Below are 26,552 nucleotides of genomic sequence, written 5' to 3'. Positions count from 1 at the left end.
ATTTTATTTTGCCACTTTCAGAAGAGTTGTTCAGAGGTTATATTATTGGTTTGTGGTTGCAATTATGTCATATCAACCCAATGTAAAAATGACTGCTTTGGCAAACAGGGCACGACATGAAACGAGACAAATAATTATTTTTCTTTTCGCTGCTTTCAACCAAAGCTAAAATACTAACTTTTAGACATCAGCAACTTGCAAACTGTTTCAGCAAATGTTTACATTTAGGAATTTTTTACTCTTGCATTACTTTGGGACCATTTGAGTAAAAAAGTTATTTTTATTATAATAAGAAGATATGAGTACATGTGTATAATTAGGTTGTTGGAATTAGCAATCAATGATTTTTTTACGTAATTCTTGTGCAAGCAACGGTGTTTAGTGCATGCATTGTATGTTATTAAGTTTAAAAGGGTTTATTAAAACTGTTGTGTGTTATTAAAACTGCAGGACCATCTTCTGCAAAATTTTGCTGTGTCGGAATTTTGATTCATCTGTGAGGTATAAAATGGAAGTAGAATCGTTATTTTGGGCGGTAACCCGAATTGAAGAAACCTAATGAAAGTCTATTTTCTTGCTTGCTTAGCAAAAGCAATAACAATAAAAGGAGAAAAGGGTTCAGCAAATATTAGAAGAGAAGCTTGTTACATCAAGAGATTAATTATAGCTGATGTACAGAAGAAAATAGACTCAAACGATACAAGATATTTAGACAAAAGATATGTCACGTGAACCTTTAATTTCTAAAGAAGGAAACTTAAATGAGCTCTTCTGCAAAATCCCTTTGCTCTCTAAACTCATGACGTGCAATCAAGAATTTCTCTTTCTTATCCAAAAATAGTCCATTTTAAGCTAATCAAAGTCTTTTATTATAATAGGCGTAACAACTCTGCTACAGTCATACAATTTCTTGAATATGTGAAACGCCAAGTCTGTGTGGTCTCCAGCAGACTCATCTTACAGCACCATAATTGCGAACGCCTGCCTCTAAAGGTCAAACTATTAGTTTAGAAACTTCATCTGACATGAGCAAAATGACCACGTCCCTTGCAAATAGACTTATACGGCTTGTCCCACCAACTGAGCTAATTCAAAGTGAATTAATATTAGTTGAGTTTGACGTATACCGATCAATAGAGAAGATAAAGAAGATCACACGCATTAGAGGGTCGGTGAAGTTTGTACATGTTACTATCAACTCCCACCAGCTTCGATTATATTTAGCACTTAAATTCATATTTTGTTAAAACCAGCAATCGCTCTTGTTAGTGTTTGGAAAGATAGTCATCATTTCTTCAGCGACAGAGTTGTACAATCAAGAGAACTTAAAAATTACCGAAGAGGCGTTATTTGCTAAATAGGTTCCGCCATTAATGATCCTTCTCTTGGTTATTAAGCGTGTGACAACCAATCTTCCTTGCCTTATAGCAACTTCTTTCATAAAATCTCGGTTTAGCTAAGTGATATTCTAACTTAACCAAATACCCTCTTCCTACAAACTTTGCAAACTATGTACAATCCACCAGGAAGAGGGAGCAGTTGTTTTTACTCGATGCCCAGAAACGTGCTTAGCATCCCTTTTTAAAATGGTGTACCAAAATCGTTGTAGCGACATATTTACCTCTGTCATTACATTTTGGATTTTTCTATCGCTTCCGAAAACCCGAATTGATAATTGTTTCTTCATCTTTGCTTATATGGTTGTTGTTTTGGTGAATAAGGCACAAAATTTACATTCACATTTTTTCATTCATATTCAATTTTTTTCATTTTGACATTCAGGTTGGTGGAAAGGCAAAATATAAACGAGGGGCTGTACCAGCATTTCAAAAAAAGATAGAACGCTTTGAAAAATCCGGTAACTTTCAGTTCCAAAGAAAGCAAACAAATTAGATTCCCAAACACAGAATAAAATTTGATGCAAATGTGAATGAAAAAAGCATGAATTTCAATGAAATAATTTTGCACCTAAAAACAACCATATGCTTAGCATCTGAATGCAGCAATTCACGCTGATCACTGACCATGGTGAATTCTCTCATTGAATCTCTTGATCACGGTGACAGGAATTGCAGAAAACTGAATGTTTTTCATCGAAATAAATCTTTGCGAAATGAGTGCGAACCCCGAGGACTTGAAAACTGGAATTTGAAGCAGGGTTTCCTAATTCAATGACCCCGAGACACTAATTTCATAAATCACACAAGATTAAAATGATTTCTTTAATAAGAATCTAATTCAAGGAAAAATACAAATGAATGGTTTTGGCATTAAACTCAATTTTAATTAAACAAATAGGTGTACGCCTTCAAAAATAAGGCACGAATCATAGATCTAGATAATGTTGTAGATCTAATGTCTAGCAAGCTACTGAGTTGTGACGTAACTGCTAGCTTTATCAGTCAAACTGGTCAAATAGACCTTTCAAAAGGCCTTTAATAAATCTCGGAATATTTTCAAGCATATTATTGCTTTCTATTCCATCGTCTGTAAATGCTTCATTGTCAAGACTTCTTTTTGCAAAATTTTCTTCCTCTTCATTATCGTCGTAATCATTTGCATCGCGTATAGCGTCGTTCATCTCACTCTTTCCATTTTCTGTCGTGTCATCATAATCATCAGGATTGTCAATCATCATCATTTCATCAGGAAGCAAATTTACTTTACTTCTGTCCTCGTCCATGTCATCTTTTTTGTGTCGTTCCTCTTTGTTCTTTGCATGCAGTTTTTTGTTCTTATTTTGCTTCTTTGACTTCTTTGCCTTTTTCTTCGTACATCTTTGTTTTTTGTAGAAGAAGTATGAGCTGAAAGGAAGAATACCGTTTTAGTTATTGAAGAACATGTGAGCTCACAAAAGACCACAGAAATTAGGCAGTTTATTTCCTGTGACCTGCGACATGAGCATCTTTCTTTTTCCTAACTTACTTTAGCCTAATTTATTCATAAGCTATGAAAATAATAGCAGTATCGTATCGTATCGTATCGTATCGTATCGTATCGTATTGTATCGTATCGTATCGTATCGTATCGTATCGTATCGTATCGTATCGTATCGTATCGTATCGTATCGTATCGTATCGTATCGTAGCGTATCGTATCGTATCGTATCGTATCGTTTCGTATCGTATCGTATCGTATCGTATCGTATCGTATCGTATCGCATCGTATCGTATCGTATCGTATCGTATCGTATCGCACCGTTCACACCTCTTAGTTTGATTCAACGACAAGTCAATTTAAAATTACCTTTGTCCCTTGCACTGCAGCCCTTTGAGGCAAGGACAGTTGGTCTTCTTTCCACCCTCTAAAAATCTGCTTGCAAAGAATGATGGGAATCCTGAAAATGTATGCTCTCCACAAACGTCACCATCTTTCAGATATGGCTTGCAAACCTCTTTTCCATTATCGTATGCACAACAGTGATTTGGCTTGCAATCTTTATCCTTATCGCATGGGTCACCTTCTTGGCCTAAAATAGGAAAATTCTACTAAAACCGCTAATAGCATATAGCATGTGTCTCGAAATAGAATCTGTAAACCTTCTCTCTCAATTATCAAACTAAGTTTTTCCCGTAGAAACAAATCGTTTTTGTAGACAGTTAACGATGTTTCACAGAAAGCAAGTATGGCTTTAGATATGTTTGTTGTGTACTCTCAAGTTGCTAAAACAAGGGGGAATAAATTAAATTTTTTAGAGATTTTGCATACCCATTTCCATTTATTAACACTCCCCTAATAATGTATTTCATGCATAATAAAACATAATTTCATCCCTTCATGCATTTCAATCTATTATGACCCCCCATTTTAGGACTTTTTAGGAAAATGCCAACCCCACCTTCTTATTAAACCCCCACTACAATTGGGAACTTGAAAGTAGAACAGCAGCTGTAATATTGTTGTAAGTTGGTTTTGGTAATTTGCTTAACGCATGTTTGCCAAAGAAACATTATTTCTAATCAGGGGTGTAGTGCTTTGAAAAAAGAGAAGTGTTCCCAGATTATATCTTGAATTAAGCAAAAGGTATAAATGAGCTCCCTGAACTACCTTTAGCAGTCTTCCCCTATTAAAGACTAATATTATCACTTTGGCGTAACTTTGGCGTAACTTTGGCGTAACTTTGGCGTAATACGAGTAGACTTGCCTAAAGTCTACTTTTATCAATCCATGAGGTGTTCTTACTTCTGTGAGAGCAAATTTAAACTGCGAAGAAGATTACATTTCAAGAGGGTTTGGACACGTTTTGACCAAACAGAATTCGAATGCATACAGAATGAATAATGACTTCCGAGACAAGAGACACTTTGTAGCAAGCATTTAATTGTATTGACGAAAATCCTAAAACTTTCTTAAATTTGCAAACTGAAATTGCTTTGTAATATAATATTGATTTTCTACCTGTTATTTCTTCACATTTGCCATTTCTGCACATTGATCCCTCACAGCATTGTCTGTGCTTGGTGCATGTTTGGTTGAGTTTCAAACAGTTTTTGCATGCATAAGACAGTTCATCGCAAAATTGTCCTTCCTTGCAGTCATCTCCATTGATGCAATCAATCTATCATAGATTCAAATTTTATGTTGAAAATTATACGGTGTTATGATTAAATGGGCCTCTGATAAAATCTGAAAATCGATAAATAGCTTATGGGAACAGAATTGTCAACAATACTTTGCCATAATCAACATTGAATTACCCAAGCACGTGTCTTTTCATGCGAGATTATTGGATCAACAAAATGGGTCCCAACATTCAACCTTGCTTGACTCAGTTAATGCATTTAAACGTCAGATAGATACATAAGTCAATTGATGAAATGAATTGAGACTTTGCCATCTTTTTTACATTAAATGTTCAATTAATGACATTTCTCTCTTTTCAGTTTCGAAAACTTTGTTATAAAAGAAGTTCATAGTAAATAATTCATCGTTCAGGATCATTCAGATTTATAATTGTTTATTCTAATTATCAGACTCATGGACTACTGCTTTGAGAAAGTGTTGAAAATGGCAGTCTTCAGGTATTTCGTAACTATTTCGCATCTCAACAATTTCTTGAGGAGATAGTGATAACAACAATTCTTATTATTGATAACTCAATTTGTTGACCATTGCCTGCTTATAAAGAAATTGAACTGTATAGGCCATTTTATTCACTGTTTGAAAATGAGGCAGATCGTGTTCCTAATGTAAAAAAGCCAGGGGATTTTGTCCAGGTCACCAAAGTAATCAAAAAGAGAACGATTCCACCATTTTCCTACCAAGAAACAAATTTGCTTGGGTACAAAACCTTAAAATGCATCGAGCTACACCCCTGCTTTGTATTTACACCTGATTCTCTGAAGTCAACAAACCTACATAATTGATATGCTGGCTGCTATTGCTGTTGCTATTGCGGTCAGATAAATAGGATATGATTGAATTAAGAATGGATTTACTTCAGTCAGTCTGCCAAGAGATCAAAGTACGACTTACTTTGGTTACTTTTCCTTCGCCTTTCATTTCGCCAGACCCTTCTCTCACTTCGCCAGACCCGTTGTCCTCTACTTCCAAGACAGTGCCATTTGCCAGTCTATTGAAATGCCGAGTTGTTCTTATTTTTGAGAATTTCCCAGTTTTTGGGTTCTTCACCCATCTTACCGATTCCTTTATTATTGACTCAGTGCCATCCTCGAGTCTACTAGTTGATTGAGATATGAAGACCGTGTCGTCAACATCCGATTTTGTGGAGATTTTTCCTCGCTTATCGCTTTCGTTTTCCGCCATGTCGTCGAAGAAATCGTCATTTTCGAAATCAAAAGACGCAACTGTAGAAACCAATGCGAAGAGCAGTATAACTTCTATACGCGCCATTTTGGATTTTTGTTTTGAAATCGTTTTACCAGTTGATCGAAACTTATTCACTGGAGGTCACATTGCCACCAGTCCACTTCTACAACGGTCATGATCAAAAGTATATAAGAAAATTCTAGAGCATGCCGTTGCCAAAACCTGCTGTTTTTTACACTTTTGTAATGAATCGATTATTTTCAGAGAAACTGGTAAAATTGTTTGATGCAGCACCTGTATCAAAACGTGTTTGAGGATCGGCGAGGAAAAACAGCGAATCTCTTTCAAAATGGACACGTGCCAGGACAATTCGCCGTGGTCTTGAGAAATACCATGTTGTCAGTTACTTCTAATGCTAGGTAACAAGCAGCAATGGTTATAAATTTAGACCCCTTTTTCCATCTTTGCATGCCTTTTGAATGTTAAAAAAATCTGGAGCTCATTGTGAATTGCAGTTGACGCTTCTACCGAAAAACTTTACGGGAAATGGACACAAGACACAATTTTACCTAAAGAGGGCCTGGATTGTTCGATTTAATGCCAACAAGGAATCTTCAAACCATTAGTTTGTTTACCTTCATTCATACCTTTGCTTGATCCTTATTGATTTTATGACATAGTCTCTGAAATACCTAAAGCGTTTCTTCCACCGAGCGGATTTTACCTGAAATTTCCTATTGAGATACTATTGGTGGGTGGTGTGACACCTACCCACACCCCCCGGTCGCGACGCACCCGTTGCAGTTATCTGTATATCTGCTTAATATTTCGTAAAGCAAGATTTTGATTTGAGTAAGGTCTTTTTAGCAAAGAGATCATTGATGATAATAAAAATAACTTGTTTTTTTGACAAAGAAACAAGACATGCTGACGAAAATAATGATTTTTGAAATCAAATTAAACCGCAAGGCTTTATCAAATCAAAGCTAGACCCTCGATAGTCACACACACATAAAATAAACGCAGGCACAAGGCTGACTTGACACAAGCAAGACAGCTTCGTGCTTGTCTCAACACATTTCGTTCTTTTTACGCACGTGTTTGTGCATGTGTTGCTTTTATCAGTTGGGAGAATAAATGTGCAACCCAAATTAAAAACATTTAGAAACTTTAAAGCAAAGAATTATGTGTAGCCAAAAATTTTAACTGGGCATAAAATTCTGCGGGGGTTTGTTCTGACGTTTTATACTCTAAAGAGTGTCAGACTTGAAAAAAAGTGAAAAAAAGCTTTAGTATGTCTCAAAATGTTATTCTTTCAAAGCCATTCATAACAACTTAATTCTATGAGCAACCCAGCATTTTAAAATCAAAGCAAACTGCATAGGAAATCAGTAATTGAGCTTAAGCTCTTCCCAAGTCTTAATTTAATAGAAAGAACTTTGCGAGAAAGGAAGGTTGAAAATTCACAAGAAACCAATCTCATATACTGAAATCAGTCCTAAGAAATGACAATTTTGACAGAAAATAGAAACTCAGAAGTTTTTCAGGCTGATTGGAACCAGAGACTCTATACCTAATGGCAAAGATTCTTACAAAAACTTCAAGCAAAGAAAGTAGCGTTAGATTTCATCTGTTTCCTTGGTTCAATAACAAAAAAGCAAAATTAAATATATTTGTTTTTCGCAATCCAATTCGAAATATTTCATGCGCATATATCCTACAAAGCAGCATATAAGGTTTTATCTAAATGAATATATCTAGGGTCTGTCCTTTAGTGTCATAGAGGTTCTAGGGTCATAGAGGCTTGAGAGTCATAGGGACATACCGTCTGGTTTTTCTAGCATGGCATGACCGAGTCACAGTTTTACACGATTTTTCATAATCAAAAACAAATCAAGCACACATTAAGGTTAATTTGTCACCGATAGAATTCCATTTAAAGTCGATGCAGTCTAAAGACATGGCCTGAATTTTGAGAAAGTGGTAATTCTGTAAGATTATCAAATATAAATAAAACTCAAGAGGGGTGACCGGGTCCCATTATCCGACAAAGTGGGAGAATCATCAATTATTTGCCGACATATTTGAAAATTGGTTGATGAAGCACCCGAGATGGCAACAAACGCCTCGTTTTTGAAAAATGTTTTTCAAGAGGGGTGTCACACCCCACAAGAACCCCCATAGCCCATAGCGAAGGATTCATTTATCATGCACGACAAAATTGATTACACCATATAACGTAAATTCTTGCATAAGCTCTTGCTAAATAAGCTCCCCGTCCTGGAATAATCCATCCCCCTTCAATAAACCCCCCCCCTCAATTTTTGTGTGAAATACGCCTCCGGGGACTTATCTGAAAACTTGTGTCCAATTGTTTGTATTTAGATACCAGAAGGTAGCCATTATTTTAAGTAATGTTTGCTTGCTTTGTCTGGATAATCGCATAATGGAGATGATGAATCGCCATACATATTGATGTTAGAATGAAAGTGCTGGATCTCACGTCTTGCTAAATGTCACAGTTTTCTTTCTTTCCATCGAAAGCAAATTCTGATTGGCGGCCCTTTCAGACTTAGCAAGGGCAAAGTCCATTATGACAAACAAACAATAAAAAATTCAATATTTGATTGTCAATTGACCCTAGGTTTGATAGTCCAACTGACTGCAAGAGGACTATTCAAAGGTTTAGCTCCAAACATAGCGTTCAACCTTTTCACCCGCCGAAATAGGCTATTAGTTTTCAAGAACAAGGGCCTCAATGAGTCCTTTTATACACGTATGTAAGTATACAATTATTAGTATAAGATATGTGCACAATACCTTTTTTATATGTTGAACTTGCAAAACCAGATAGATGCAAACATTGCTAAATATCCAGAAGAGTTTAGTTCCTCACAAGTTTCTTTCATGCATGCACTTTTCATCAACGTAAAGAAAGAACCTCTTCTCTCCATCTTGCAGCTGACCCCAGTGAAAATGCGGCTACAAAGATACATTCCCTTGGTAATTGGTATTACTCAAGGCATGCATAGCATGATGTATTCCCTCTTGTCCCGGTCCAGTATCCCAAGTGGTCCAGACAACCAATCAATTCCATTTAGAGAATGCTAGGTGATAGGCACTCTGCAATTTGAATAGCTATTCACTCTACAACGCTGGGGCATTGCAAAAGATTCCTGCGAAAGATTTTACATTGTTTATTGTCCTAAAAGGGACCAGATTATAGTCTATCACTGTTTCAAGCGATTTTTAGTCAAAGCATTGTATGGTTACAGCCTTTAGGGTATTACAAACTCGCAGTTATGTGGTTTTGATGTTGAATCGTGGATGTGAAAATGGTTCTGGAAAGCTAAGGCTACCTGGGACAGGAGATTCCTAAACTATTATCTTTTAGAAACAATATTTTATACCAAACTTGCTCTTTTTGAGTACAGCCTTTGTTAGTCAAAAAAACACCATTAAAACGAGTGATTCTGTTATCGGTCAACATCTTTTAGACAACGAAAATTGTGCCAAAAACTACAATGAAGTGTCCAGATAATGGGCAGAGTCGGATTTCAATCTAAAAGATTTGGAATCGGTCAACTAGAAAACGAAAAAGCCGATATGGTGTAGACAGTATAAGTTCGCTTTCACCTTTGGTATCCACTGAAAATTTATTCTTTAGACACACGATGCTGATGGTTAAAAACATCTGTGATTTGCTTGCGCTTTCATGAAGTCTATTCAAATCCGCAACTAAGGACATTTATGACACTTCATACTCTGCGGAGTGTCGGACAAAAAGTCTAAGTATATTTAAAACGTGTTTTTTCCGATGCCATTAACTATATAAAGAATTATGTCAAAAGAACAAGATATTTTTGGTTAATGGAAGGAGTTGTCACGCGTTTATGTCCATTTGATAAAAAACTTGTAGCAAGCATCAGGTATGTATGAAATTAAAGTTACTTTAATCAAAGACCGAATGTGCTTTCTGTAACTTCAATTTCTAGTTTTCACACTGCCATGAAATTTTTTAGCTTTATATTGAAATTGGTTTTTCAAATTTGCCTCTTGCTTGTAAGTAATGATGTACATATCGCTTACGTTAAAAAAAGTATTGGGAAAAATCCGATCAAAGGACTATGGCGTTGCACTATTGGGGTTTACAACGAAACCTTTTTTAGATGCGAGAAGCCTTTTTTCAAATAAGTTAGGCCTAGGTATCCCAAAAATATGGCGAAAAGGTTGAAAAAACAACTTTTGGTTCATAACTATAAATGCATTGGATTCCTACATTTTTCCTATAAATAATAGCAAAATCTGCAAAAGAGTTGCATGGCCTACAATGTAGTTGAGAACAATCTGATTGAATTCCACAAGATTTAATTCAACGATATTCTCTTCATTCTCATGATAGCTAAGCAGTGTTTATCCTTCCTCACTACAGAGCAGACCACTACAAAATTTTCTTTGTTACAGCAGCCCTTAAAATTGGAATGATTCCCCCCTTTGCAAAGAAATATCAGTGATTGCATTGCTCAAAATCCGCTAAAGATGACATAACTATTGTCCACAATCATTTAAAAGCAATGCTTCTCTTATTCAATCGACTGAAAATTTGTAAAGTATCAAAACATTAAAGTATTGAAAAAATAGGCGTGAACAGATTAAGTAACCACTAAATTTTATGACTAAAAAATTGTGTGATACCCATTCTTCGAGTTTTGCTAAGAATTTAACGAATATATATATCTTAGCTTTGATTAGTTATAAAACTCTTAAGTTAGGAAAAGATTCTTCAGCATTTTTTGTTTCTAATCTCAATATGTTTCTGATTTCTTTACGAAAATTTAATGCATGTTTCTACTCTTGGCCTAAAGAAAGAGTGTCTTACACCATGGCACAAAGAAATTAATAAAAACTAAGAAAGGAAGACTGGTTCTAGTAAGTAATCCAGATATTGGCAGTAACCATTTCATAGATATTGAAAAATGCGTACAGAGTGTAACATACTAAGGATCACACACTTCTATGACAAACTAAAACGTGCTTACTAGATATCGGTTTCTACAAGTTGAAAACTATTTTATTAATTTAAACAAAGTTACAGCCACTACCTAAATACCTAATACACATGAAGTTTGCATTTTTCAAATGCTGTTTAATATCTTTATAGACAAATTACTTTGTTTTAGAACATCACAACAACGACAGACTGATGTTTCAAACTTTGGTAAACAAGAGCTTGGCTTAATAATCACATCATTTGAAAAATGCAAACTACTTAAAGAAGCTAGAAGAAGGAAAATGCTGATCTTTGCAACCTGTTGACGCCTTAAATGATCAGTAAATACTGAGACAGGTCTTCGGTTTCTTCCTAAAGCTGGACTTCGACAAAAGTAATAGAATGAACGAAAACATGTCAAGTTGGCTAAAAATCAAAGGAATTTCTTTATTGGCATGGGAAATATCTCTAAAAAAATTAAATGATAGATATTGGTGAAAAATCAAATGAGGGGCCACCCTTAGGCCTTTAGAAAGAATGAGACACCCATTGAGTGAAATAGGACCTTGTTTTGCCTTTTGTACTCTAACTAACTGATATTCGTATATACATCATGGTAAACATAATTATCCATTGTCAAGACCCAAACCAACAAAAAATCGACTAAACTACAACAGCGATCGCTGTCCGAGCAAACTAATGATTATACAACAAAAAGATAAATTTAAGGCAAAATTAGGTCAATAGAGGCCAAGACAACAGGTCCAAAAGTCATTAAGGTCAATCATGAGGTCAAAAAGGTCAGCATGTGCCCTCTACTGTTAAAACCACTCTGCTCGATCAATCTATCGAAGCAGTTACCCTCTGCCTTCAAATATTGAAGACACGCATGCGTATTACACACTGCTAGATATTTAATATAAATAACGGAATTGTTAGATATAAGTTTATATATGCATTATCTTAAATTATTCCATATCTTAATGTATTTCCTCGAACGTTGACTTGAATTGAAGGGAATTCGCATGAGGTGCAATAGAATTCAAATGGCTTCTACGATATACAACGACAGCACTCTTACATTTTAGTGCAATTCAGAAAGTTTACATTTTTGGTACCTAAGAGTTATCTAAACCGAACAATGCACTAGCCAACTACGGAAATTTAGGGTTTTATTTTGGTAGGAAATTGAAGAAAATGGAGTTTTGAAAAGCTGGTAGAGTGTGAGCGCTGCGTTCCAAAAAGAATGCTATTATTACTAATCTAAACGTCCTTCCCTTCAAGTAAGTCGTTACCTACGTCATATTTAATACTTTAAGACTCTACAACAAAATTTACAAACACAGAGAGCACGGCAATAGAATCTATTGAATAAATAAGCCTGCAGTCCATTTTCTATCGATTGAAGCGAGAACATAAGGATTTTCTCCTCTCTGCTCTGGAGAAACAATTCTTGAAAAACCATAACGCAAGTTGAATGTTCTTTGCCAAGGGAAACTCACGTAAATTCAGCTATCAGCATCATGTGACAACTCTTCAGTATTAACACCCATAAATAGTGGTGCTGAAGTCCCGTGAAGCAGTGGTGGTGCTATAGTAAAGGCTAGCAACGTAAGCAAAGCAGAAAGAGCGTCCTCTACCTGCTTGTAAAATCGTTGATTGATTCTAATAGGCCAATGACGCGCAAGGCCAGGTTCCAAAAAGCTTGCGAGAAAGGGCGCTGTCGAGCCTGAGTTCATTTTTTTGAGTTTTGGAATCGTTTGTATATTCACCCAAACAACCAGCCTTTGTTAACGCCCATAGAGGATATTAGCTCCTCTATGGGGCATAATACGACTAGCAAAGGGGTATAATACTGTCCCACCTGGTCCCTTATAATGATCAGATTGTTGGTAACACGGTATGGAGGCGATCAACTCCAAGAGACTTCAGCACCTGGCCAATGGATGTTACCCGGTTGATGCAGAAACAAATTGCCGGTCATCAGTTTAATATTACAAGAAACAATGTCTTTGAGTTCCCTAGAAAATCTTATAACACCCATAGTCTACATCCTGCATTCAGTACGGGGAACACGGGTATTCCTTTACTTCTTCGTAAGTGCACGCTTCGACGCAGCACTCTTCATTTGCATTGTCCTGGATACTACGCCAACTTCGTCGAACCCGCCGTAGAAACTGCTTTGCTAACTTCTCTTTAAGAACTGGCAAACTTTCTTTCTCTTTTGGAATATCTGGTAAAAGAATAAATTAGTATGTTAAGATTGCAATGAAGCAATTGTTTAATCACTACGACAATTAAAATATTTTCACTTCACGTATTTGAATGTTACGTAGGTGTTTTACTTCACTGGCAACAATTACACTTCCTATCTCACAAGATCCATGCCTACCCGCAGTTAACAAGGGCTTGACCATCGAATATATGTTACTTAAATGGGAGGCACTAAGCAATGTTTGCTCCACACCATCCCTTCTCACCCCCAAGCTGTTCTAATTGAAGCTTCTATATAAGCAATGCGTCGGAATTATCAACTAAATGTTCTTCTCTCCTTAATTACTTTTCTAACTATCCTGCCAAAGAGCGGTATATGCAAACTAACAACATTTCTTGAGACAATTATAGCCACCCAGATTGTTAAGACTTGTAGCAACGGTATGTTCTAAAGACGGCTTCATTACATCGGCGTTTTTGCTGAGCACATTTATCACTTTATACTTCAAAACATTCTCGTATGAATGAACCAATGTTTGGTTTTAACCTCACTGGGTTGCTATTTCACACTCAAAAGATTCGGAGAAAAATTTCCATCGTCTGTTTTGATAAGGAGCAGCCCGGCATGGCATGCTGACTTGATGAATAGGGGTTTCAAAGTGATTAAAACGATCGCAGAAATGATTCTCTTTTTACAGAACTGCATGCATTTTAAATAGACGACACTGCTGAGACATCCTAAGGCGGAAAGAGGCCGTGGTTTAGCACTGAGAAACGAGAAGAGGAGCTTTGGTGCAAAGTAATCTAAGACATTTGTTTCAATGGGGTGCTTGCTGCGACTAATAATGGGAGATAAAATGCACCTATGATGGAACGAAGTCTGAAATAGTCGGTGCTCTTCCAGCGATAAAAATTAGTTTCAGCGTGGTGGACAAGTCTGATCTAATTGTTTGTATTAAATAATCATTAACTTACATACTGAGAAGCATTATACTTAATAATCTTAAAATTAGTATGCCATTGGTATAATATTCATTGGTAATTAAATTTGAAGCTGTTAACACACAGTCTAAAAGCTTGTAGCACACACCAAGACAGCAGTCCCTTAGATAAGCCCATGCAACAGATTTTGCATCGATGCTAGCTGGTATCAGTGCAGGCAGATTGCAGCATCGATGCAGGATTTTTAAGGCATAGAATATGGGTTAACTCAGCTACAAAAAGGGCTTATTAGTTACAAGAATATTAAAAGCTCCTTGGATTTACAAAGGGGCACTTTTCGATTCGAAAACTCGCTTGTGCATGAACCCATTCAATACGCAAGTTTGCTATTAGCAAGCATTGAAAAAACATTCAGTTTCGAGGAGGTAAAAGCATTTGATAAAAATAAAACATTGAAACCTTGAAGGACACTTACCCTTTTTAATTCTTTTTGGTAAAGCTAAAATCGATCTTTTGCCTCGCATCCCGCCACCACAAAGCAATTTGTAAGTTACGAAAAATTCTTGACCACACAGCTTCATTGCGTTGTTTCCTTTAACTTCCGAAGTTGTTAAGGTGGATAGCCCCAAAAGGATTGTCAGTGTTATCAACATTGTACAGCATTGAAGTAATGAAATATTCATCTAAAATTAGAAAATAAGAACGTTAAAAGAAAAGGTAGAAGGAAAGTTAACATATCAAAATGCTTGTCAACACTGACTGGACAAGATATGTCTTGAAACATGCATTAACGTGTATAAAATAATATTTTATCTAAAGTTACAATTATTTGAATAGGAAAATCATTTGGTGAAATATCGGCTACTCAGTCAAAATGATATAAAATACTTCATCAAAATAAAGAAAAAATACACGGCCCATCCTTGGTGATTACCCTAGCTTTCCCTCTGCCCCCCCCCCCCCTCAATGAAAAATTTACGCGTCAGATAACGAACAGCGAAAATATATCAAATATTAAATTATCAGTTATGTACTTTCACTGATTAAATTGTTCATAAAAGTTTATTGAATAAAACTCTTCTCTGCAAAAGGCAAGTTAAGGTGAGCCTGGCTTTCAAACATAATAAAAGAAGTCACTTTAAATAAATCATAAAACAAACTGATATTTATAAATAATAAAAATGTATGGAAATTATAAGAAATATTAATAAAAGAGAATAAAAATCAAAAGACAAACGGTTTCATAACATAACAATGAACCTTGGAATTTTGACGTTTCAAAGATCACACCTTCGAACATTCAAGGACAATCTTCGACAATCTTTGAAAAATTAGCTGACCCTCTAACTAAATATGAGCGTTGAATAATAAAACCAACAATGGCATGAGAATGATGTACTGGATTAAATAAAAGAAGGTGATATTGAAAACACAGCAAAGGTATGTCTACGAAAACGCAACAAAAATCACCCACCTTGCTTATCAATTATAAACCCAAGCTACAACCGTCCGACAGAGACGAAAATCGTGAATGTCACCGAAATGTTACTGACGCCAAAAGTTATACATTTCGCAACGGTCTTACATCAAAGAATGAGCTTTCAAAGAAAGAGGATGATTTATATCCTTTGCAAATAGTCAATTGAGCGATTTTCGGGTGGGCTTATTTACGGAAATGTAAAGTACCGTATCCTAAGCGATTTCACTTCGATCTTATGAATATCTATTACTGGTCCAAACTATAATAGGAAATCGTGACGCAATGAATAATAATCTTTTTCTAATACACTATTTTTAGGAAACAGCGCAGCTCAGTCTACTTTAAATTACATAGTGAAGAAGATTGTACCCTTTTGAATTCGAAGAGGCTTTCAACAGAATAAGTTTAGGTGCGACCTATACCCGTGTATCAAGCACAGCTTTGGGTGAGGTTAGTCACAAATTAGCTGAATATGAGGCTGTCATGTACCAACAAAGGTTAATGTTTTTACTGATGTTTTTCAAGGCTCTATCGTTGTATAGTAACAGTGTATGACTGGGGGCGTCATTTTAAATCCACCTAATGGTATATTGTCATTAAAATTTTCCGTGGTCGTTCATTAAAGCGGTTTATTCATAAACATGGCGGGACACTGCGCAAGAGGGCCTCTAAAGGCTAGTTTCTCATCCAGGGTCCTAGGTGGTAGCGTAGGAAAACTAAATGCGTCGAAGTATATTTGCTTAAAGAATGGTTTTGTGAAGAGTTCCTGGTCTTTTTACTGCATGCAATGGGTGGTCACGAGAAGGCGGAAGGCGGGAATAATAGGGCGCACTAGTCTTGGCTTTCGTTGGGATGGCAACCATTGAGAAAAGTAAGAGCATCGATGAATGAAAGTAAGAGCATTGAGACTTTTGTACAGTTTTTCTAACCACATATGACGTAAAACTGATCACGCACGGATCACATGCTACGATGGGTGAATCACGTAGAAAGAGTTAATGGAGGAAGCTTAAAGGGCATATTATATTTTGTCCTAGTTGTATGCTTATCAAGGCTTTATAACTATCATGGTTTGCGTACAAAGGCCTTGAGGCATCAGTTGCGAAATCTTAATAGCATCAAATCATCTTATTTAAAAGAAATGTGCTTGGACTGCAGGTTTTATCAAGCCAACCATCAGTATACCGTCTCTTCAAACCACTGGAGAGATTTCGCAAGTCCAACTGAAGGTAAAAAGTTTTCGATGCAGTGGCATCCACAGAGCAAATCTGAGGCTTATAATAAGCACGAGCAACATTAAACGGTCATGGAATGCTTCTAAAAGCTAAAAGCACGGTAATCCAACAGTGGGTGTGGTCCCCATCTGCCTTTAACCTCAGGTTTGAGCTGCTCATCCGTCTGCTAAATCGCATCAGAGAGAAAGCAGGCCAAGCTGCGAAATATTTCTGGAAGATCATCGTTTTGAATATCCCCATTTAGCAAGAATAATGTTGCATCTGTCAACGGTTTCAAATTCTCATTAATGTGGATTAACCGAGAGATGCTGGTGGTGAGGTATTTTTTATGGAAAATATGCCTGTAACTGCTGGTGATTAACAAAAAAGAACAAATAAAAAAAGAAGGAAATCAAAAGGGAACAAAGAAAAATGCTATAGGAGAGCAATGGAAGAATGGAATAAAAGAGTATCAAATTAGAATGAGAACGCGGTCTACAGAACATGTATCCAAACACACTGTATCTAGACAGATAGCTAAAAGCAAGAAAAGCAAGTAGAATTCAATTCTTTTCATGTGCATTTAAACGGAAAGAAATGGTCTACATTCAGCAAAGAGATCTGTCTACATATTCCATGCTTTTAACTAAGAAATTGTTTGGAACAACAACAACAACCTTCTTGGAATATCAAAAATAATCAACTGTGTAGATCGCCATAGAAACCATATAGGCTGCTGTAATAGGCCTAAATAATATAGTTGCAGCTTTCAGGCTTATCTTAACTATCTTTGTATGGAAGAATATTCCCCATTCAAGAATCAATTTCTAAAATAGTAGATGAATTTACGTTTTTATTCAAAAGATTATTTCAGTTCAGATGTCAATTAACGTTGATGATCCCTAGCCTTCTGTTTGGTCTAAGTGCGACAAAAACAAGCTGACAATAAGGACATCCCTGACCTTAAGAAAATCGATCTAAGAAAAAGAAGTGTTTTCCTATTTACTCTGTTAAACATTTGTTAACTCGATAAAAGTTAATAGACTTTGAAAAGATTTATCGAATTCAGATTTAAATATTCTCAATTCCTGAGTTATAATTCTAACCAAAATGAAGTCAAGTGTGGTTTTTAATCTTTTTAGACGAATTATAAGCAAACGGATTTAGGCCGAGAACCATTGAGATTAACGTTGTAGCCCTGTGTTGCATGGTATGCTGTGCAAAATATAGAGGCTCATTTCTAACAAGATATTTGCATATTAGCCGGTCGGGAATTAATGAATGGTAGGGCAACTGCAAAAACAAGTTAATTGGCTGCTTATGGCAACGTCGCGTGGAACAGCTGACCCAATTCCGCATTTTCAGAAGATAGTGATATGTACAACATGCTTCTTAAAACAAATAATGCAAAATGCTTTTAAGGAGATAAATACTTCCTTGAATCGCAAGCTAATTACAAATGTTTTTATACCAAATTGCCTGGTGGTCAGCAAATACCAGGCCATATTGCCATACACCTTGTAAACTTTGGAGATCGTTACGATAGGAACTCGTTACGTTTGATGTATATTTGTGAACTGAAGTGGAATCTTTTATAAATAAGAATAATAAAATGAAAAACGAAGTATGTTCAAAACAGTATCTTCAAACTAAGGTAATGGAAATTAATCTCTTTGCCCCATCTCAAGATGGTTTGTACATTACACAAGCTATTCAACGTTTTGTCACAATCAGCCTGGGCACAGAGGTAGCAGAGCTTCTCGTTGCACCACTAGGGACAATATCCTGGCACCAGCTTAAGTTTCACCAAGCTACCCATGTTTCGATATCGTAAAATTTTAAAATTGCATGAACCAAGCTCATTATGCATCATGGGATGTTTACAGCATGCAAAGCAGCGGTGATGGCGGGAGACATTCGCCGAATTCGGCGAAGTGGCTGATTTCTTTGTAAGGAAAGTACACACAACTCTCCATCATCACATCTACAGAAAAAAGCTCCAGTCTAGAAATAAATGGCATCGTGCCCCACATTACTGTCAACTTTTTAAGATCATGGACGATGAACGATGCTGATTTTGGAATCGTTTGAATTAATAACAATTCAATCGTTTGACCATTAATTTTATCTATCAAATTTCTATAATCAAGTTTGTAAGGTCGCACTTGGAATTCGATAAGATGAGGCCGAGAATGGTATCGTTTGCCAACATTTCTATAGATCAAAATCGAAGCTAGCAGATTTCGACTTCGGTTTGTCTTAGAGGCTAGCAGCTGTTGGTGGGTTGACGAGCGCTGATGTTACTGTGAAGTTATTATAAGATGAGCCATAGAATATATCCCTTATAAAAGGAAAAGAACAGCCCAAACATGAAGAAGAAACAGCTCCAGATCACAACTTTGTTGCCCTACGGAGTCCAAATGTACTGAGACCCACCCGACCTGATTCGTTCTAGAAACACCCGGAGCAGTCACTGTGTGGACAGATAGTTCGAAGTGCGTTGTCTTCGTATAAAAATATTTTCTCACAAGGATCGGGAAATCATGCTTTAAGTATTCTTGTCGCTAGAAAGGCGTAATAAATCAAAACAATAAAACACACAGGATGAAATGTTTGGCAAGCCATGCAACATGTTTCTCGTCATTGCTTCATAGACATACAGGGATTAAGCTTCGCACCGAAGATGTTATACTTTGGTAAAAGGGAGATGTTTGATAATAAACAGGTCATATTTTTATCTTCTTAAACAATTTATTTTTGAGGACCAAGCAATGACCTTGAAAACAAGAATGATTTTGACGTTGTCATTGGAGTCACTTTGAAAAAAATTTGTATCAACAAATATTAGTATATTTTACCGGAGCGTTGAGTAGAAACTAAGCGTTTCTGAGGAATAAAAAATGCAGCTATTTTTATCAAGCTAAATCAAGAATGTCTCTTGCTGGCTACTAAATTTAGTGGAATATTATTAGAGTTGTAAATGAAGAAACGATAAAAGCTATGGAGGGGCGTTCAAGTTGTGGGAGAAATTCAAGGATGAAAATTTAAAGAATCTCTTTATACGGGACGATTCCACAAGCAGTAATGGAATAGGTAATGGAGCAACAAACGGTCGAGTGCAAAAATATTTTCTCCTTGAACATAGCTACTTCTTGACCATACAGTTTTCGCAATAAGAACACGTAATAGGTCGAGTGTCGCAAATTATGATATAGTTTAGCATACTAAAACAAAGCACAGCATACGATACGATACAGCTCAATTGCAAGCCTTGCTATATGGGTTAAAAGACAAACTAGTTCTGCTAGATCATTTGTAAGCACATTTTCGACTGATATATCGCTCTTAATTGACAACTAGAGATCTTACAAGAAAACAAGATAATATTTCATAAGCTTTTAAGCAAGGTGTGTCTTTATGAATCTTGTTTTTACGTTGCCTACCTAAACGTGGAGCTAATTTACAATGAAAATCCTGGATTAACCTTGTGCAGTACTGCTGATCATTACTTTGATAAAAACTGACCGTAAAAAAGAAAATAAAACAAAGAATAGAAAGCTATATGATACGAGAACAACAATAACAGTTCCGTTAACAGTTAGCAATAATGCACGAAATTTTTAACTTGCAAAATCATGCACTTTGGGTTTCAGCGAAGCGAAATGCTGCTGTGTTGAAAACTTGGAATAGAAGTGATATAGTCACTGACAAGCCACTAGGCAATAGTTGCAAGTTTCATAGGATGCTTGTACAGTGCCCACGTCCTCCCGCGTCTTCATGCGAGTCTGTAAAACCTCATTCATTTGCAGGTGCCTTGCCTTTTTTTTGATATGAAATCAAAGCGTGCAGGCGTATCTCTCCATCCCTCGATCAAAATCCTTTTAACGAATTAATGCTTCAAATCAATACACTATAGTACGGCCACCGAAGCGCTCCGTGTACGGCCAATTTCGATGCCTTTTCACTGCTTTAAAAATGCGTTCTAAAGCATAATAATGGGCTGATGAGGAATTTTCCGGAGTGATTCATTTTGGTCTGGGAACGTAAATTGACAAAACCAATGTCCATAAATACCGTCAATCAGATTGCTATAAAAACATCCGGAAATCGGAGATAAAAGCAACTGTTTTGTGATTTGCTAGATTTAGAATCACGAAAAAGAGATATTGAAAAAACATAGATTAAAACTCAAGACCATCAAATAAACTTATAGAGTTCTGTAGTCCCCCAGGCCAATCAGAGACTCATGTTGGTCTCGAACATTATAGATCTACAGCCATGGTGAATTTTTACCCAAATAATCTTGATGTTTTTGCCGGTATTCCTAAACTACGAACATCATATTCTGCGTCAATAAACATACGACTTACAATTTTGATAATCCCCATTGAAAGAATGGGAAACTCGAGCGATAATAGAAAACTTAGCACCGATCATTACAGAGTGGCCGCAAATTCGAGTGCACCTTTGCATGCCTTGAAACAGTGAACAATCTCGAAAATCATATGCTCTTAATCGAAAACATCACTGATTGATGAATTTTATGAGTTTTCTTTAGAATGCAGGAAAAGTCGAGACTTGGATAGAAAAACTCACTAAACATCAAGTTTTAAACAGCAGGGAAAGATATGAGAAATAAATCAGAAAGGTATTAAACTAAAAAAGCAGCTTTGAAAAACTTTTCAAAGTCTCCAGAATTGAAGATGATTAGAATTTAATCCTTTCGTATCGATCGTTCAAGAAGCCAAATGTCCCACAAGATTACCTTCTGGAGGCTTATATCCAAATTTAATATTAAAATTACATTAAAATCATATTTAACCCAGGGCTTTGTTTATCAAGAGGATATTGAATTTAAAAATTTAAACATTCTGTATTTCCAGAGGAATAACGCGTTACACTCTCGTAAAAGCCGAACAACTTTAGTTGCAAAGTTAATTACAAGAGTGAACAAAGCTTGAAGATTCCTGTTTCCGGAGTAATCCAGGCAAGAGTTCGGTTTAATCATATTTGCGAAAAATGTTGGAAAGATAAGTCTAAGAGCAGTATGTGCTTAATAGCCAGATGAATATAGTGTCAAAGATAATAAAAAACTACGCGCAGATATGTTTTCTAATTTATTACCCCGGTTAGCTAGAAAAAAATAAAATTAAAAAATGCACAACTTACTTTTACAGAACTGAAATATGCCAGCGACTTGCTTTGGAAAATTGTCTGCTGTGTCGAAGAAATTGAGCAATTCTACACGAAACTAGACGCTTTTGTCAGCACCATGTAGCCTTAAAGTGGTTCGTTCTGACAACAGTTAATGAAGCAACTGCATGAAGCTGCCCCGACTTCTCGTTTTATCGGCTTACTGCCGACACCGCAACGATCCTTATAACTGATTTCTACGAATGAAAAAGTGGGACGCCGCGATGGAGCTAAGAGGATATTGAAACGAGACTGCAAGCCACTCCGAACAAACAGTCGCTGCGAGTTGCCGAGTTCGAGTCTAAAGATGTTTTTGATAGCTTTGTTCTTGATAAAAACTCGTCTTTTTTACAGAAGACCACTGACTGAAAGCTATTGATACGGCAAAGCCAATTGATCGTCATAGAATTGGTCGAATTACAATAATAGAAGGAAGTGTATTACGGATCTTAGAAAACACACACACTAATCCACACCAAAATAGAATATGCGCTGTTAAAAATCGATGATCCAGCATAGGTGCGAAGTAAATAATTAAACAATAATATAAAACAAAAATTTGACACGGCAGAAAGGATTTGTCTGCCTTTGAATAAAAATCTGATATCAACATCATCATATTTAGGTGATAGGTGAAAATAGCAGATAGGCAGGCTAAATGACGTAATAGCCAACTATACGGTATTAAGGATGCTTGTTTCACGTTTGAGTAAAAGATGCCAGTACTGCATATTTTGAATGCCAAAGCATCCAGGAACTTATTATCTTTGTAGTCAATGGGTGAAAATCAATGCAGCACGCGAGCTTCTTTTTTAGGTGTTACGACACATGGTCTTTTGAAACCAAACGCATTGAAGGATTGCGCTTAACAAGGTCCAAGTAAAAAACATTCGTGTTTGATTCTACTTATAGTGTTTCCGAGTCGCCTTTTGAGCTAAAAATAAGCTAATTTCACATATTTTTGAGTGTTATTCGGAAAGCCAAATAGCAACGCGATGATCCTCGAAATTTCATTTCGCTAAAGAATACTTGTTACGATTTAAGACACAAGGCAATGAACTCCTTTGCTAATGCTGCCTCACTGTAAAATCCAAAGCAAGCATTTACTGTGCCTTATGTTTGCAAATACCCGTAAATTCATTTAAAGGGCAAATTAGTATGCAAGGAACATATACAAAGATCCAGAACCAAATACTACTAATAAAGTTTGGATATCCACGTTGTCGTTCTCAAACAATGTTCACATCGACGAATCATTGCTGGTTGGTTACAGGAAGAAAGATTTTTATTTCCTTACCAAGCTCCTCCTAACGACAATTAAGGATACTTAATATTTTTGAATGAAAACAGCAATTTGAAGCAGTAGACTGTATTAAAAGCAGAAAACTGATTCGGAATTAAAAAATTACGATCTGACAAATATTGTCTTAAACAAGATACAGAATCCACAGACCATGAAATCACCTGTCATTTTTTATTAAATAGAAATACTCAGAAGATTAGAAGCAGGAAAAACCTGAAGCCAATGAAAAAATTAAAATGTTACTTTACAAAACTTTGAATGTTTTTTGCTGGCTAGCTAAAATTGGTGGAGAGTTTCTTATAATTAATATATGCATATGTTTGGGTATGGTATAATGTACACCATATGGGGGTCAAAGTTGCTTGTGTTTTTATTCCGTTAGAAGTAAAAAAAAACACTCTCCAGCTGGGTCTGAATTCACACTGGAGAAGAGAATCTATTAAAAGGGGATAGAAAGTTCACACTGAAATATATTCTTGATTGCATCTTAGTTCATATCAATTTGATCGTGTTCTAAAGATGCGATTAAGCTCTTTTTTAAAAGAGATTTAATCGAATTATCTCCAGTATGGTAAGTAAGTATCAATGTATGTTTAGCAACCATAAGTTTCAAAGTCTTTACAAAAATATTTTGCCCACAAATTTAATTGCATTTTGGATATTTTAGATATGACAGCATTTTAGCAAGGAAAATCACAACTACTGCGCAGAAATTGACGAGAAGAGAAAATGGATTAGGACACGCCTGTATACAATCGGATTTCTCGAAATGACAACGCAGTCGATAATGCGACTCAAAGATAAAAACACTATTTCCAATACATGCTGTTTGAAACTGGAGTGATTAAATGAATTACTGTTTGCGTTTTCCGCATTTATCTTATCAAATTAGGACAAAACCAAAACGAAGCAGTTTTCAATCCAATTAAAGCTTTTTTTGATGAATAATTCAAATAACGATGAAAGGAAATGAAAAGGTTACTTTGCCAATCAAACAAGAGGTTTTAAAGATAACTATCAATGTTAGATATTGATTAGAAACAAGCCTTTTACTCTATTAGGATGCTAAATTGGGAACCTCTTATGTTCAGAGCAGTGGTATTGCCACGTAGGTGTTCCATATTGATATGGATGGGAAGAAAACCTGATCACACAAGGGGGAATTCATAATTTATGCTTGAGGTTTGAAAGAGTTGTTTGTTACATTTGTGCCCAGTGAGGTGATGGAAAAAGGTAGGAAATTAAAGCTGCCAATTAAATGTCTGTAACATCAGTAGCAATAATTAGTTGTTATCTAGGGTGTGTATGATTGCAATGTGTGTGTGTATGCATGTGTGTGTGGGTGGGGGACGGGGAGGGGGGGGGTGGAAGGTTGATGCAGACTATTGAGGTAAAGAGCTGGCGTTTAATCTGGGACAAAGAGAAAATGAATTTCCATTAAAACTCTGGTTTGATACAAGAGAAAGGTACAATACTATTCACATCAAAAGTACCCTTTCAATACCCCCCAATCTTCACATGAATGCCAAGAATATGCAGTCATTGTGAGACAAACGAAGTAGCTATATGGCATGCCAAAGAGACACCCTTCCCCTAAATTAAGGAGGAAGAAGATCCATGCTAACTGAATGATTCTGTTTTGAGTAATGTTTGGAATACTTCTTGTGAGAAACAATGAAGCAATATCGTTTTCACGGATGGCCTTGTATTCAAAGAAAAAATTCAATGTTTTTCTTCAAGAAAAAAAGAAAAGAGGGATAGACAATCTGCAACTAGGAAAGTAGGAACAAGCTAAAAATTGTTGCACCTTTCTGTTCCTAGAAAGGTTTTTGGAAGACTCGATGCAATGGTACCTTTAAACTCGACGATGCATGATTACAGGTAACGTGAGGTGGTGATTACCTCAGGCAGATCCTATACAGAACGCATCGGTTTGAAGAGGACATTGAAAACAGATGCTCTGTGATGATTGCTTTTTTGTTAGATTATGTTTGAGGGGAACCGTGTTTTGACTAGTGGTACCGACTGACGTAATTGCTGCTTTGCTAGTTGGCAAATAATTCAACCAATCAAATAGTTGGCGTCACTAAAATATCAAGCAAAAATAACAAAGAAAATATGAAATTGCCAGATTGGATCCAGAAAACATTTCCCTTGAGCCGCTTACGCCAAATATCCGATGAATTAGTAATTACTTCTACAGACAGAACATTACTTTCAAGCAAGATGAAGGGAAGTAACGAAGACGATATCAAACAAACAATCATATATTTCCAGACGCAAGTATTTTGGGTTAAACGGAACGTGCATATAAGGCAATTACATAGATGCGTCGCGCATTTCTTAGAAACCCTTCTGTCATTTTACTCGTGATCTCCATGACAAATTATCAGACAATTAAAGCCTGGCGATTTCCAAAGGGCCTAGGCATACCTAGCAAGATTAGGCTCTTAGCTTAATAGAATAAAGATGCAATTAATTGGCCTAATCGGCTTCGGGATTACAATCCATTGATAGGGATGCCAGAATCTGCAAAGGCTATTTTAAGAATGCAGTCCGCTTGCAACATGTCTAATACCGAAGCAATGGCATCTTATGACCGAATTTAAGCCGGTATAAGCTAATGCTGAATTCACAGGTGTAATTGTGGCAGATTGCCTCGCAGTGGGTGGTATGACGATATGCGCAACGCAAGTCTACAAAACAATTGTTAAGTTTATGGCGGTTCAAAAAGCATGGCCCACCATGTTGCAATATGCTAACAAATTCAATATAGATTAAAGACGGTACCAATAAGGTATCAGCTAAAAATCCTTCTAAGTTGATTGACCTTTTCAGGTATTAAGAGCAAAAAATGACCCCCTGCTGTTGGCTAATTACGCTTAATTATTTAAAGCAACTAAACTATTTCATTTGCAGTTCAAATTCTGTGAAAACACGAATTGAACTGAATCAAAATTTGTTACTAAGTCGATGTACACTGCTATAGCTTTCTTTAACGTTTTGCCGTTTTGATAAAAATATTTTAACGAGGAACGTTCCGAGACCCATGCAGTCGATGGATACTTTGTTGGTTAATCGTTCAGAAGATTGACGTAATGTTTTTAAAAATTAAGTTATATTGAGTCTTAGGTGCTGATTTTCTTAGATATTCTTCGTGCAATTCAATTGCGCAAGCAGATAAAACATGTCAGAGAGAAATAGTCGGAGAGAAAAACAAGTTGGAAGAAAGACGAAACAGGCTGGAGATCCTAAAATCTGACGGTTATTTTCCGAAATGGGTATGGAATCTTTGTATATCCACCTGCACCTAGAAAATTAGCTAGCATTAATGCAATGCCTAAGGGTTACTTTTAGTAACATCATTAGATCAATCTTACTATTGATAATGTCGCATTTAGCTCTTGCCAGCATATGACAACAATTATAGCTACTGTGTTATTAGTT

The 26,552-nt window shown here is 36.2% G+C and overlaps 2 protein-coding genes across 6 annotated transcripts in view; both read right to left on the bottom strand.

Annotated features, from left to right (window-relative positions):
- Positions 1 to 2,208: 2,208 nt before the first annotated feature.
- Positions 2,209 to 5,977, bottom strand: LOC135682012 (uncharacterized). The gene is made up of 4 exons (XM_065196713.2): positions 5,476 to 5,977; positions 4,399 to 4,558; positions 3,247 to 3,469; positions 2,209 to 2,804 (listed from the first exon to the last, which is right to left on the bottom strand). The coding sequence occupies exons 1-4, from the start codon at positions 5,851 to 5,853 to the stop codon at positions 2,399 to 2,401; spliced, it is 1,167 nt and encodes a 388-aa protein (XP_065052785.2). The 5' UTR covers positions 5,854 to 5,977; the 3' UTR covers positions 2,209 to 2,398.
- A 3,953-nt stretch (positions 5,978 to 9,930) lies between these two features.
- LOC148958153 (uncharacterized) overlaps positions 9,931 to 26,552 on the bottom strand; it is a 37,138-nt gene continuing 20,516 nt past the window's right edge. For 2 of the 5 annotated variants that reach the window (XM_089113489.1, XM_089113491.1), the window contains exons 2-3: positions 14,391 to 14,598; positions 9,931 to 12,992 (exon numbers count right to left, since the gene is read on the bottom strand). In XM_089113489.1, coding sequence (XP_088969615.1) covers positions 12,820 to 12,992; positions 14,391 to 14,598 — 381 coding nt within the window. In that variant the 3' untranslated portion in view covers positions 9,931 to 12,819. The other 3 variants (XM_089113490.1, XM_089113488.1, XM_089113487.1) reach the window with 3 other exon arrangements.

Source organism: Rhopilema esculentum, chromosome 17, assembly GCF_057945365.1.
Source record: "Rhopilema esculentum isolate cy_ngs chromosome 17, ASM5794536v1, whole genome shotgun sequence".
Classification (NCBI taxonomy): Eukaryota; Metazoa; Cnidaria; class Scyphozoa; order Rhizostomeae; family Rhizostomatidae; genus Rhopilema; species Rhopilema esculentum.
The sequence above is the reverse complement of the archived record's forward strand: the minus strand, read 5'-3'. Positions and strand labels throughout refer to the sequence as shown.

Excerpts from the sequence above, each read along its gene's own strand:
- LOC135682012 (XM_065196713.2), bottom strand. The coding sequence starts at position 5,853 with ATGGCGCGTATAGAAGTTATACTGCTCTTCGCATTGGTTTCTACAGTT. Across the intron at positions 4,559-5,475 it reads GCGAAGGAAAAGTAACCAAA|ATTGATTGCATCAATGGAGA; the intron begins GTAAGTCGTACT and ends AATCTATGATAG. Across the intron at positions 3,470-4,398 it reads CAAATGTGAAGAAATAACAG|GCCAAGAAGGTGACCCATGC; the intron begins GTAGAAAATCAA and ends TTCCTATTTTAG.